This window comes from Oncorhynchus gorbuscha, linkage group LG22 (assembly GCF_021184085.1).
Source record: "Oncorhynchus gorbuscha isolate QuinsamMale2020 ecotype Even-year linkage group LG22, OgorEven_v1.0, whole genome shotgun sequence".
Taxonomy (NCBI): domain Eukaryota; kingdom Metazoa; phylum Chordata; class Actinopteri; order Salmoniformes; family Salmonidae; genus Oncorhynchus; species Oncorhynchus gorbuscha.
In genome coordinates this window covers 19,408,289-19,420,060 of record NC_060194.1, presented here as the reverse complement: position 1 = coordinate 19,420,060, position 11,772 = coordinate 19,408,289, and the positions used below count along the sequence as shown (strand labels likewise).

At 42.8% G+C, this 11,772-nt stretch overlaps 1 protein-coding gene across 1 annotated transcript in view; it reads left to right on the top strand.

Moving 5' to 3' along the window:
• Nucleotides 1-267: 267 nt before the first annotated feature.
• LOC124010006 (laminin subunit gamma-2-like) overlaps nt 268-11,772 on the top strand; it is a 14,307-nt gene continuing 2,802 nt past the window's right edge. The window contains exons 1-16 of the mRNA XM_046322305.1: nt 268-557; nt 1,914-2,087; nt 2,292-2,412; nt 2,602-2,726; nt 2,827-2,958; nt 4,945-5,134; nt 7,258-7,370; nt 7,635-7,850; nt 8,107-8,283; nt 8,436-8,651; nt 8,799-8,935; nt 9,922-10,078; nt 10,335-10,540; nt 10,687-10,766; nt 10,872-11,009; nt 11,324-11,468. Of these exons, the coding sequence (XP_046178261.1) occupies nt 431-557; nt 1,914-2,087; nt 2,292-2,412; nt 2,602-2,726; nt 2,827-2,958; nt 4,945-5,134; nt 7,258-7,370; nt 7,635-7,850; nt 8,107-8,283; nt 8,436-8,651; nt 8,799-8,935; nt 9,922-10,078; nt 10,335-10,540; nt 10,687-10,766; nt 10,872-11,009; nt 11,324-11,468 (2,454 nt within the window). The 5' untranslated portion in view covers nt 268-430. The remainder of the gene's footprint in view (nt 558-1,913; nt 2,088-2,291; nt 2,413-2,601; nt 2,727-2,826; nt 2,959-4,944; nt 5,135-7,257; nt 7,371-7,634; nt 7,851-8,106; nt 8,284-8,435; nt 8,652-8,798; nt 8,936-9,921; nt 10,079-10,334; nt 10,541-10,686; nt 10,767-10,871; nt 11,010-11,323; nt 11,469-11,772) is intronic.

The following is an 11,772-nucleotide window of genomic DNA, read 5'->3' as shown; positions in this document are numbered from 1 at the left end:
TGAGATGATTAGTAATTATGCTTTTGCTGAAAACGTGGATACACAAAAGCGTTATAAGTGTTGATTCACATTCTGACATTGTCTTACAGAGTGTCTACTGAATTGTAAAGCGGACGTAAAAATGGATTTACAAACCCTGCGTGAGTGAGTGACTGTGTCTGTTTCATGCTGCATCAAACAACGCTCCCCTTTATTCACGTCCTGACAATTTCCACAATAGCGACACAGAGCCAGCCATTTCCTGTGAGAGAGTGAGCACGGCCAGTGTGTAGGCTCTGAATCACAAGTGAGTAACCTTCCAGCTGAGAGACTGTGCCCGACGTGTCACAGCCTGCCACAGGGGAGGTGTTAAAAGAAGCTCACCTGGGTGTCTTGGGCAGAAGCATCAGGTGTAGCCGGCCTGATAAGCCCATTAGTTGTTTCTACTTATATGAGACAATTGATGTACTTAATTCCTATTAGAGTTTCTGCGACCATGAAGAGCAGTTGGATATTTCTGTGTGGACTTTCTCTTTGTACCTGGTTGTCTGTCCAAGGAACCTACAGCTATGGAGGATGTGAGTGTTTACAACCTTTTTATCTTTCCTTTATGCTGGCTTTGAATAATGTAATATTGAATTGTAAAAAAAAAAAATCCTTATAGGTTGTTGCTTTCGAGTTGGGGACATGCATCTAGAATTATTTGACTTCTTTCAGACTCAGACGATAGGAGGTACCCTACAAAACACTACTGTAGCTAATTGGCCTACCTAATTGGCATTTGTTGTATTCCTATATACCTGTATTTGTATATTCTGCCTCTGTAACTATAGCAGTAGAATGGCACATTTCCTCTAATGATACTGAATACAGGTAAGCATTTAGGAGAAAGGGGTTTGTGTTTATAAGAAACATGATACTACTACAGAGCGCTCTATAGTCTATGAAGGTCTCACAGTAGATCTTTTATGTGAAAGTGGATATGTTTATTTGTGGTACTCTCGGCGAAGAGAGTAAACCATCAACACTTTCTGATGTTACTTACTCTGTGGTGAGGTGATAAGGTGGGGCAGGTATAGGTATTAAGTCCTGGAGCTGCTGAGCTGAGTGTTGTTAATCCTCTGGGCAACCATATCGACCTGGAGGCACTGAATCACTGCATCGCTGATGACTCTGTCCCTAAAGGCATCCTATTCCCTATGTTGCGCACTACTATGGGCCCTGCCAATAGTAGTGCACTAAATAGGAATAGGGTGCCATTTGGGATGCAGACAATGACTCATGTGGTAATGGGTATCTCCTCTTAGGGCATGACGACTTTAGGTGCTGAGCTCTGTGTGCCTTTCTATATTACCCAATCGACAAAAACAGCTACATGCAGCAGCCTGTCATTACCACAGGAACTCCTCAAAGTTATCATTTAGTGTGTGAAATGAGAACTTGATATCCTCAGGATAGGTTATGCTCGGGAACATGGTTGTCAAATATTTGTGGCAGTATGGGTTTGCTATGATGATAAAAACCATTACCGTTTCAAACAAACAGACATTTGCGTGATTGCAAACATGGTGTTGGCCACAGTGGGAGTAATTAATATTATTGTGAGAATCCCTCATTGCTCATCACTTGGGAATAAGGTTTTATGAGATCCGGGCCTCTGACAGTAGTTTACACCACTGTGAGAAAAGACTGAGGCTGTGCTACTGCCAACCCCTCCTTAGATTGTATAAAGATGGTGGCCTACATAATAATACAATTCCCCATTTTATGTGACTGTCAAAGTGCAATAGCTAACTCTTCACAGTGTTCAAGAGACTTTATGAGGGGGGAAACTGCTTATCCCACAGGCTGATAAATATTCTCAAATGATTGTTTTTATGATTCTATACACAGTGCTCACAAATGTCCGAACAATGTGTATGTCACCCCTGTAGCAGACATCTGTAAATGCAATGGAAAGTCACGTTATTGCCTGCCCGACTCTGGGGGCCTCCATTGTGTGGACTGCCAAGACAACACTGAGGGAAGGCATTGTGAGAGGTGCAAGGAGGGGTTCCACCACCAGAGGGCAGGAAACAGGTGTCTGCCGTGTAACTGCAGCCGTATAGGTGAGTGAACAGAACAGGAGGGAACATGGAATGATAACAATACCTGGGCCCATGTTCAAAGGTGTCTGCTGATCTAGGAACAGTTTCGACTTTTCGATCATAACGAGTAAGATTACATGGAACAGATCCTAGTTCGGCCCTCCTACTCTGAGACTCTTCATGAATACGGCACCTGATGTTTTGTGTCTATGTGGTTTCCTCCAGGTTCTGTAGGATCACACTGTGACAGTAGAGGACATTGCAGCTGTAGAGTGGGAGCACAAGGGGATAAATGTGACCGATGCCCCAATGGAACACCTATCAGCTCAAATGGCTGTGCTAACAGGTAACATACATTTGACATTTCCTTACATTGTACTGTTTGGTAAGTACAAGAATGGAATTATAGGGGCATAAAATGAAAGGACTGAGAGGACTACTGCTGTAGTGCCTTGCCTTTCATTATTGAATTTTAGAATAAAGATGGACTAATTATTGACTAATTCAAATGTGTGTTCATGTTTCTCTTATGCAGTGGTCAGCTCACTGACAACTCAGTGACCGCTCAATCTCTACCTTGCTTTTGCTATGGACACTCGACCCAGTGCTCCCCAGCAAAGGGCTACTCAGTCCACACAATCACCTCAACATACGACAATGGTAAGTTAACACCCATACTCTTGATCAGAACATAAAATAAACACCTGAAATATATTCAATTTAAAGTTATTTAAACATGTGTGAATCTTCTGTTGTTCAGGGCCTGAGGGTTGGCGAGCGGCCACAGCTCATGGTGTGACCCCATCCCATGTCCACTTCCGCTGGTCCCCCACTCACAAAGACGTTGAGGTCATCTCCAAAGACATCATGCCTGCTTACCTCTATGCCCCTGGTGAGTGCTGCTTTTCCTGCTCCCTGCTTTCAGCTCTTAGTCCTGACTTCTGTACCCTCTTATTTTTGGAGAAACTTTACCTTTCGTTTATATACAAAAGTATGTGGACACCCCTTCAAATGAGTGGATTCGGCTATTTCAGCCACACCTGTTGCTGATAGGTGTATAGAATCGAGCACACAGCCATTTAATCTCCATAGACAAACATTGGCAGTAGAATGACATTACTGAAAGAGCTCAGTGACTTTCGACATGGCACTGTCATAGGATGCCACCCTTCCAACAAGTCAATTAGGCAAATTTCTGCCATGCTAGAGCAACCCTAAGCAACTATAAGTGCTGATATTGTGAAGTGGAAAAGTCTAGGCGCAACAACAACTCAGCTGCGTAGTGGTAGAACACAAGCTCACAAATAGGAACCACCATGCGCTGAAGCCAGTAGCGCGTAAAAATCTTCTGTCCTCGGTTGCAACACTCCCTGCCGAGTTCTGAACTGCCTCTGGAAGCAACGTGCCTCTGGAAGCAATGTCAGCACAAGAACTGTTCGTCAGGTTGCTTAATGAAATAGGTTTCCATGGCCGAGCAGCCGCGCTCAAGCCTAAGATCACCATGCGCAATGCCAAACGTCGGCTGGAGTGGTGCTCGCCACCATTGGACACATACAGAAATGGTTTGTCGAGATCGGTGTTGAAGAACTTGTCTGGCCTGCACAGAGTCCTCAACCCCATCAAACACCTTTTGGATGAATTGGAGCGCCGACTGCAAACCAGACCAAATCGCCCAACATCAGTGCCCAACCTCACTTTTGCTCTTGTGGCTGAATGAAAGAAGTCCCCACAGCAATGTTCCAACATCTAGTGGAAAGCCTTCCCAGAAGAGTAGAGGCTGTTATAGCAGCAATGTTTCAACATCTAGTGGAAAGCCTTCCCAGAAGAGTAGAGGCTGTTATAATAGCTAAGGGGGGACCAACTCCATATTAATGATTTTGGAATTAGATGTTTTGGTCATGTAGTGTATATGTTACTTCACATGCTTCCACAATAATAACCCCCTAGAGTCGATGTCTGCGCCTCCCACGGAAATCAAATTAGCATAATTCAAAAATCCCCATAAGAATCTGTCAATTTAAGCTAGAGATATATATATATTTTTGCATTGCATGCGTCCCAATTCACCGCATCCACCAATGTCCGCCTTCTGCATCTGCGGTGAAAGGTGACAGAGCTAGAGCTATGTTTGTCAGACCATGAGACATCCCAAAAATGTGTCTGCTCACAAAATCATCTGTAACGTTAGAACGGTTCTGCCTAAAAACTATTATGACCCCTGTATGGAAAGATGAGACTCCCATGAACACCATGGTGTTCTCGGTTTTGCTAAAACCCCCACAAGCATCTTGGGACTCGTGTGAAGTCGGTACAGCCGATCTGCCAATTTCTGTCTGAAAACCTACACACCATTATGACCCCTCTGTGGAAAGGTATGATTCTCACAAATGCGTACATGTTGGTTGATTTGCTCTCGGAAGCCCACAGGCCTCACAAGACTCATCTGAAGTTCCCCTAGTACCAGTTGGAAACATTTATCAAAGCATATATAGAGACTGTTTAGTGGAATAAAATAGAGGGTTAAATACAAATGTTTCCTGATCTTTGTTATATCTCTCAGATATTGGACAGACACTTCAGAATAAACTTCGGAAGTGGACTTGGGGGGGGGTGTACAATCTGTTCCGTGTTCCATGTAGTGAATCTGTTATTCAATGAGTTTGTATGTGCTAATAGCAGTAAAGCCAAATAACATGTTTAATCAGATACATTTTTTATATATATTTAAGACAAGGGGTCTTAAAATGCTAAATCAAATAGCTAAATGGTCTCCCTCCAGCTTAGACAGGGCATGGACTGTAATGGGTTTTAAGTCCCCATTCATCAATCATTATGTTTCTAAAATGATCTTGATCTTGTTCCATTTTGTGATGGCTAGACTCTTACCTGGGCAACCAGGAGCTGAGCTACGGTCAGAACATATCCTTCTCCCTGAGGCTGGACCGAGGGGTTCGCCACCCGTCCACGGCCGATGTGGTGCTGGAGGGATCTGGGCTGAGAGTGGCAGCTTCCCTGGGAGACCTGAGGACCATCGTCCCCTGTGGACAGAAGATCACCTACACATTCAGGTGGGAATCAGGCAGAGCATTGTAGTAGACAGATGAATAGTTCCTTCAGAAAGTATTCACCATCCCTTCACTTTTTATCACATTTTGTTGTGTTACAAAGTGGGATTTAAAATGGATTGAATGATCATTTGTTTTGCCCAACGATCTAATCAAAATACTCTGTAATATCAACGTTTTTTTTTTTTTTTTTTTTTTTTGAATTCATGGAAAATTAAACACTAATTGATTAGATAAGTATTCAAGCCCCTGAGTCAATGCATGTTACCATCACCTTTGGCAGCGATTAAAGCTGTGAGTCTGGGAAAGTCTCTAAGAGGTTTAACACCTGAACTGTACAATATTTGCACATTATTCTTTAAAAAAATTGTCAAGCGCTGTCAAGTTGGTTGTTGATCATTACTAGACAGCCATTTTCAAGTCTTGCCATAGATTTTCAAGCTGATTTAAGTCAAAACGGTAACTACGCCACTCAGGAACATTCAATGTCATCTTGGCAAGCAACTCCAGTGTATATTTGGTCTTGTGTTTTAGGTTATTGTCCTGCTGAAAGGTGAATTTGTCTCCCAGTGTCTGAACCAGGTTTTCCTCTAGGATTTTGCCTGTACTTAGCTCTTTTCTGTTTATTTTTATCAAACAAAAACTCTCTATCCCTTGCCGATGACAAGCATACCCAATACATGATACAGCCACCACCATTCTTGGAAATATGAAGAGTGGTACTCCGTGATATGTTGTGTTGGATTTTCCCCAAATATAACACTTAATTTTCAGGACAAAAAAGTTCATTTCTTTGTCACATTTTTTGCAGTATTACTTTAGCACCTTATTGCAAACAGGACGCAGGTTTTGGAATATTTACATTTTGTACAGGCTTCCTTATTTTCACTCTGTCAATTAGATTAGTATTGTGGAGTAACTACAATGTTGTTAATCCATCCTCAGTTTTCTCCTATCACAGCCATTAAACTGTAACTCTTTTAAAAAATCACCTCATGGTGAAATCACTGAGCGGCTTCCTTCCTCTCCGGCAACTGATTTAGGAAGGGCACCTGTATCTGCTTAGTGACTGTGTTCATTGATACACCATCCAAAGTGTAAAGTTAATAACTGCATCATGCTGAAAGGTATATTCAATGTCTGCTTTTTTGTTTTATCCAACTAGGTGCCCTTCTTTGCAAACCATAGGAAAAACTCAGTGGTCTTTGTGGTTGAATCTGTGCTTGAAATTCACTGCTTGACTTCCGGACGTTACAGTTCATTGTGTGTGTGGGATACAGAGATGAGGTAGTCGTTTAAAAAGCATGTTAAACACTACAGTATTAACGCACACGAGCCGAGTCCATGGATCTTATTATGTGACCTGTTAAGCATATTCTTACTCCTGCACTTATTTAGGCCATAACAAAAGTACTGAATACTTAATGACTGAAGACATTTCAGGTGTTCATTTTTTAAAAATTAATTGATAAACATTAAAAAAAAACAAAGATCCACTTTAACATTATGGGCTATTATGTGTAGATCAGTGACACTGAACAAAATGTGAAAAAAAGTCAAGTTGTGTACAACACACAGCTATGGAGGTACCAAGTGTACCGACTGATAGGAAGCAGTCCATCTCAGGGCAGAAACAAGCATAATTTGATCTGCAGGAGATAAGTATGCAGGTGTGAATAGTGAGATGGATGCCAAAGATAACAATTGAGAAACACATTATAGACCATTTCACATTATGAATGTGGAGTGTGAAGGGGTCAATGTTTTTCTCACGCTGATTGAATGTAAAAGCTTGATAACAGCTAGTAAGCCAGAGGGTCATCTGCTTGTCTGATCCAAATGGATTACAATTAAGGGGAAATGGCTGGTTGCCAAGCAGCTCATCTCTAATTGGTCAAATCCAATCCTGTCTCACAACAAACTGCACCATTGTGACCAATAATAGTAGCCTAATACAATAACACCACTGGTTTTTGCTTCCATCAAAATACATGTTTCCATATTTATTCTCAAAATATACAGTGTAACGATGAATAATTACAATATCTACAATGTAATTACAGCAATAAGCAGAGTAGTAAGGACATGGTGGTGTAAACATTGCATGCTGTGTCTTTCATTCTCAGACTGGATGAGCAACGGAGCAGTAAATGGAGGCCCCTCCTGTCATCTTTCCAGTTTCAAAAACTCCTCCAGAATCTGACTGCCATCAAAATCCGTGGGACATTTGGGGAAAATGGTAAGTGTTTATTTTTGTATGACTCAGACTATGAGATTGGTTACTGTTTTGCATAAACAGATCATTAGAGTCATTCCTTGGTCGTAAAAATAAGTGCTTTGGAACAGTTTTATATCGAGTTTATTTCAGTATTTGTATTTTTATTATGTAATCTTTCTAAATCAATTGTCAAAAATGACACTGGTACACATCCTCAACACATTGCCTTCTCTTCATCTCTTGTCAATCCCTCAATTAAGCTCAATACCTTGTTGTCCTTTGCAGGGCGCGGTTACCTTGACAATGTACGTATGGAGTCTGCACGTCAGGGGGCCGGTACCCCTGCTGCCTGGGTCCAGAACTGTAACTGCCCAGTGGGATACAAGGGACAGTTCTGTGAGAGGTGTGCGTCAGGGTATAAGAGAAGTTCTCCGAGCAAAGGTCCATACAGCTCCTGTGAGCCCTGCAGCTGTAGAGGAGGAAGCTGTGACTCTGAAACAGGTTGGTGACGTTTTAACTTTGTCCAAGTGTTACTGTATGTTTGTGTTAATATATTTTGTATTGTCGCTATTAATGATGAGATTTGGTTGATTTTCATCAGGACAAACCTCCTTTTGCAATATGCCAAAATCCCTGGATAGAAGTTCAAATCAATGCTTGAAATACAATGTTCATATAAAATGAAAATAATGTAATGCAGGACAAATCCTGTCTTGTTGAAAGTGTGTGTCTGATTTTGTGTTGTGCCATTCCACAGGCGATTGCTACTCTGCAGATGAGACCCCTGGTCGCCAGACCTGCCAGCTGGGGTATTATAATGACCCTGCCCAGCCACGGTCCTGTCTGAAATGTCCCTGTCCCAATGGAGCTGCCTGCTCTGTGAGCCCAGGAACCGTGAAGGTCAAGTGTGACCTCTGTCCACCTGGCACCACTGGTGAGTCACTGTATAGGGAATAGGATGCCATTTGGGACACAGTCACAGACCATGGCTGTTAGATGGGATAGAGTGCTAGGGCATTCATCATTCAATGTCAGCTATTTGCATATTTGATATTTCATATTGTACCTCTTCCTCACTCTCAATAGGCTCACTTTGCGACACCTGCCAGGATGGTTTCTATGGCAATCCCTTGGGGGAAAATGGCGTTCAGAGGCCTTGTCGGCGCTGCCAGTGCAACGGTGTCAGTAGCTGTGACCCGCAGACAGGGGAGTGCCTGAAATGTCTGAATCATACCACTGGCTTCTTCTGTGAGAGCTGTCTGGATGGATATCACCACAGCATGCCATCAGAGGCATGCAAACGTACGGACAGCACCTTGTTTGCTCCCCATATCCAGCTCTTTCACACGTAGACACGAGGCACATCGCTCCTCCTTTAGATTCTGACAGTCAAATATTGTCTGCCATTTTATATACATTTTAACAACTGTTTTTCCTTTTGCGTTCTAGCTTGTGGCTGCAATTCCCAGGGTTCTCTGTACAACAAATGCGGTGACCAGGGCCAGTGTTCATGCAGAGAAGGCTTTGAGGGTCTGAAGTGCCAGCGTTCTGCGTGTCCCTCCTGCTTCAACCCTGTCAAGACCAAGGTAAAAATCCACTGGGATTATTTGATCAATGTCTTCTTTTTCCATTCAGGACCAACATGTCATCTCCAATTATTAAATGGCAGCACAGTATGCATCCCAAATGGCACTCTATTCCCTATATACAGACCTTGATCAAAAGTAGTACACTAGGCTATACTGTATAGGGAATATGATTCCTTTTGAGACGCGGACACAATAACTGGACCAGAAATAAGGCTATTGGCTGTGGTATTTGTTCTGGCTTCACTGTGTTCACCTTGTCGCTGTTTCCACATCCGTAAAGCTTAGTGGGAAAGAACGAAAGAATAGCTGTACAAGGATTTTGTTACGAGAGGAAGAGGTTTAGAGTGTCTTCATACAAGTTGTGATCTGGCATTAGTATTTTTGCAAGAACATTTCTTCATCAGGTCTTCTCAGTAAATATACTGCCTCTACCTGGGAGGGGAAAGTACTTGACAGGTAAATGAAATATTTGTGTGGGGTGTGTTCTCTCTGGCATTGCCTAAGATGAATGGCACCCAATTCCATATACTGTATAGTGCACTAATGTCCACCAGAACCCAAGGGTCCTTGTCAAAAGTAGTGCACTAAATAGGGAACAGGGTGACATTTGGAGTGCTCCCTCCCCTCAGGCTGTAGTGTGGGAGGAGGAATTGAAAGGAGGCGTTGAAGTTGAAGTATTGAAACACAACAGTTAACCTATGAAGTTATTTCTCTTTCATAATGAATACCTTTGAGGGTTTGAATCTACTGCTCCCCATCTCACACTTTGCCTCCAATTACATATTCTGAATGTACTATGTCGGCCTACAGTAAAGTATTGCAGAGGTAAGGTTTTTGTTAACCTTTAATTAATCTTGCCAATCTAGACCAAAATATTGTGTGAGTGCTGGCCTCCAGCCAGCTATCTTTCCATCTATCACCAGAGAATAACCTTTCATAAGCTCTATTTAAGCTTTCCTATCCCATTGGGCCATGTGTCACAGGTGGAGGGGTACACTCGTAAACTGCGGGAGATAGAAACTCTGTTTACGGGGACGGAGAGTGGCAGTCTCCCAGTGAACGACGCCCAGATGGAGAGAGCCATCAGAGCAGCAGAGGACATAGTCACAGACCTGCAGAGAAATGCACAGACACTCTCTGGTATGTCTTTTATAATAGTTATACATCCTTGATACTTAAAGGATCAGAGGATCAGTCATTTTCTAATTGGTCAACATATGTCAATACCATTCAGGATGGTTACCAGGCTTCTGAAACATGGTGAAGCACCGTCCATTCACTGTGTCTCTGTCACACCCGAATGCATCTCACACTCAGTTTGTGAAGCTTTCAGGTTTATATGTGAAGTGCAAAGATTTCCTGTTGGTGACTTGTCTTGTTTTGTTCTGTTGAATAGAATCAGAGAAAGACTTACAGGCCCGGCTCTCATACATCAGTACAACCCAGCTGAGTGAAGGCAGAGACATCCAGGCGATCTCCAACACCATCAACAACATAAAGCTGCAGGACCAGAGGTACCAACGACAGGTCTCCGATATCCAGACACTCATTCATGATGTGCGGCGCAAACTAGAAGAGGCCAGACTCAACATCAAGCAAGCTGTGAGTTATATAATAGTACAGTGATATTCTACTTGTTTTTATCACTAATGTAATCAAATGAGGAGAGAGGAAGGAGATATGAATATGTCAATGTATGCGTGTTAGTGATCTGTTTCATTCGTGTTTACCTTCCACCCCGATGTTAGGAATTCCCTTTAAGTGATGCAGAAGTGGACACAGACAGCCTCTCTACTCTGGTTCAGAGAGCAACAGGCCTGGCTGAAAAGTGAGTACTGCACCCCTCCATGTCCCATTCGTACAGACTGAAAATCCCATGTCAGAAAATGACTTGTCGTGCTAAGGATGACTCTATGTTGTAACTGTTTATTAGACATCAGAGCAAAGCGGCGACAGTGGAGAAGACGGCAAACAGTGCTCTTGCAGAGTCAGAGAAGTCCCTGGCACTCATGAGAACTGTCATGACAGGGGAAAACAAGATCAGAGAGCTTATCGGTGACCTCAAAACCAAGTAAGAAACTATAATAATAATAATAATAATAAATATATGCCATTTAGCAGACGCTTTTATCCAAAGCGACTTACAGTCATGTGTGCATACATTCTACGTATGGGTGGTCCCGGGGATCGAACCCACTACCCTGGCGTTACAAGCGCCATGCTCTACCAACTGAGCTACAGAGCCACCTCATGTCAATCTCCTGTGAAAACACAGTAGACGATATGTCCTCTAAGACCAGCCATGTAATGTTCTGCATAATAACATCATCGATGAACCGTTGTTGTTCTATTGATATTAGTTATATTTGGTTTTCCTCTGGTCAGGTATGATAAGAACTCAGCCCAGGTGAAGGCCATGGAGAGCCTGGCCACTCGCCTAAGCAGCTCTGCCCAAGATGAGAGCAGGATGGCAGTTGACACCCTGGAGCAGATAGCCACCCTGGAGCTGAACATCCCTGGTCCTCTCAAGGTATTGAGCAGAACAGGCCTCTCAGCAGGCTCTTTTCTCTGGTCTGTATTTGGTGACTGCTCTCAGGTTAAGTCTTCCGAGATATCTTAAAAATCATAATAGGCAAATATTGACAGATATACAGTGTCTCCGTCCTGGAAATGAGGGAGAGAAGGATTCCCCCACAATGTGCTTGTGTCCTAGAGAGTTGAAAAAAGCATTCAATTTCAACACCGTTCACTATGAACATTATGAAATTATTGTGTCTAACCATTGGCAACTGAACCTGTCTCATGGCATGTTTGTAAAGCTTGCTACTTTACAT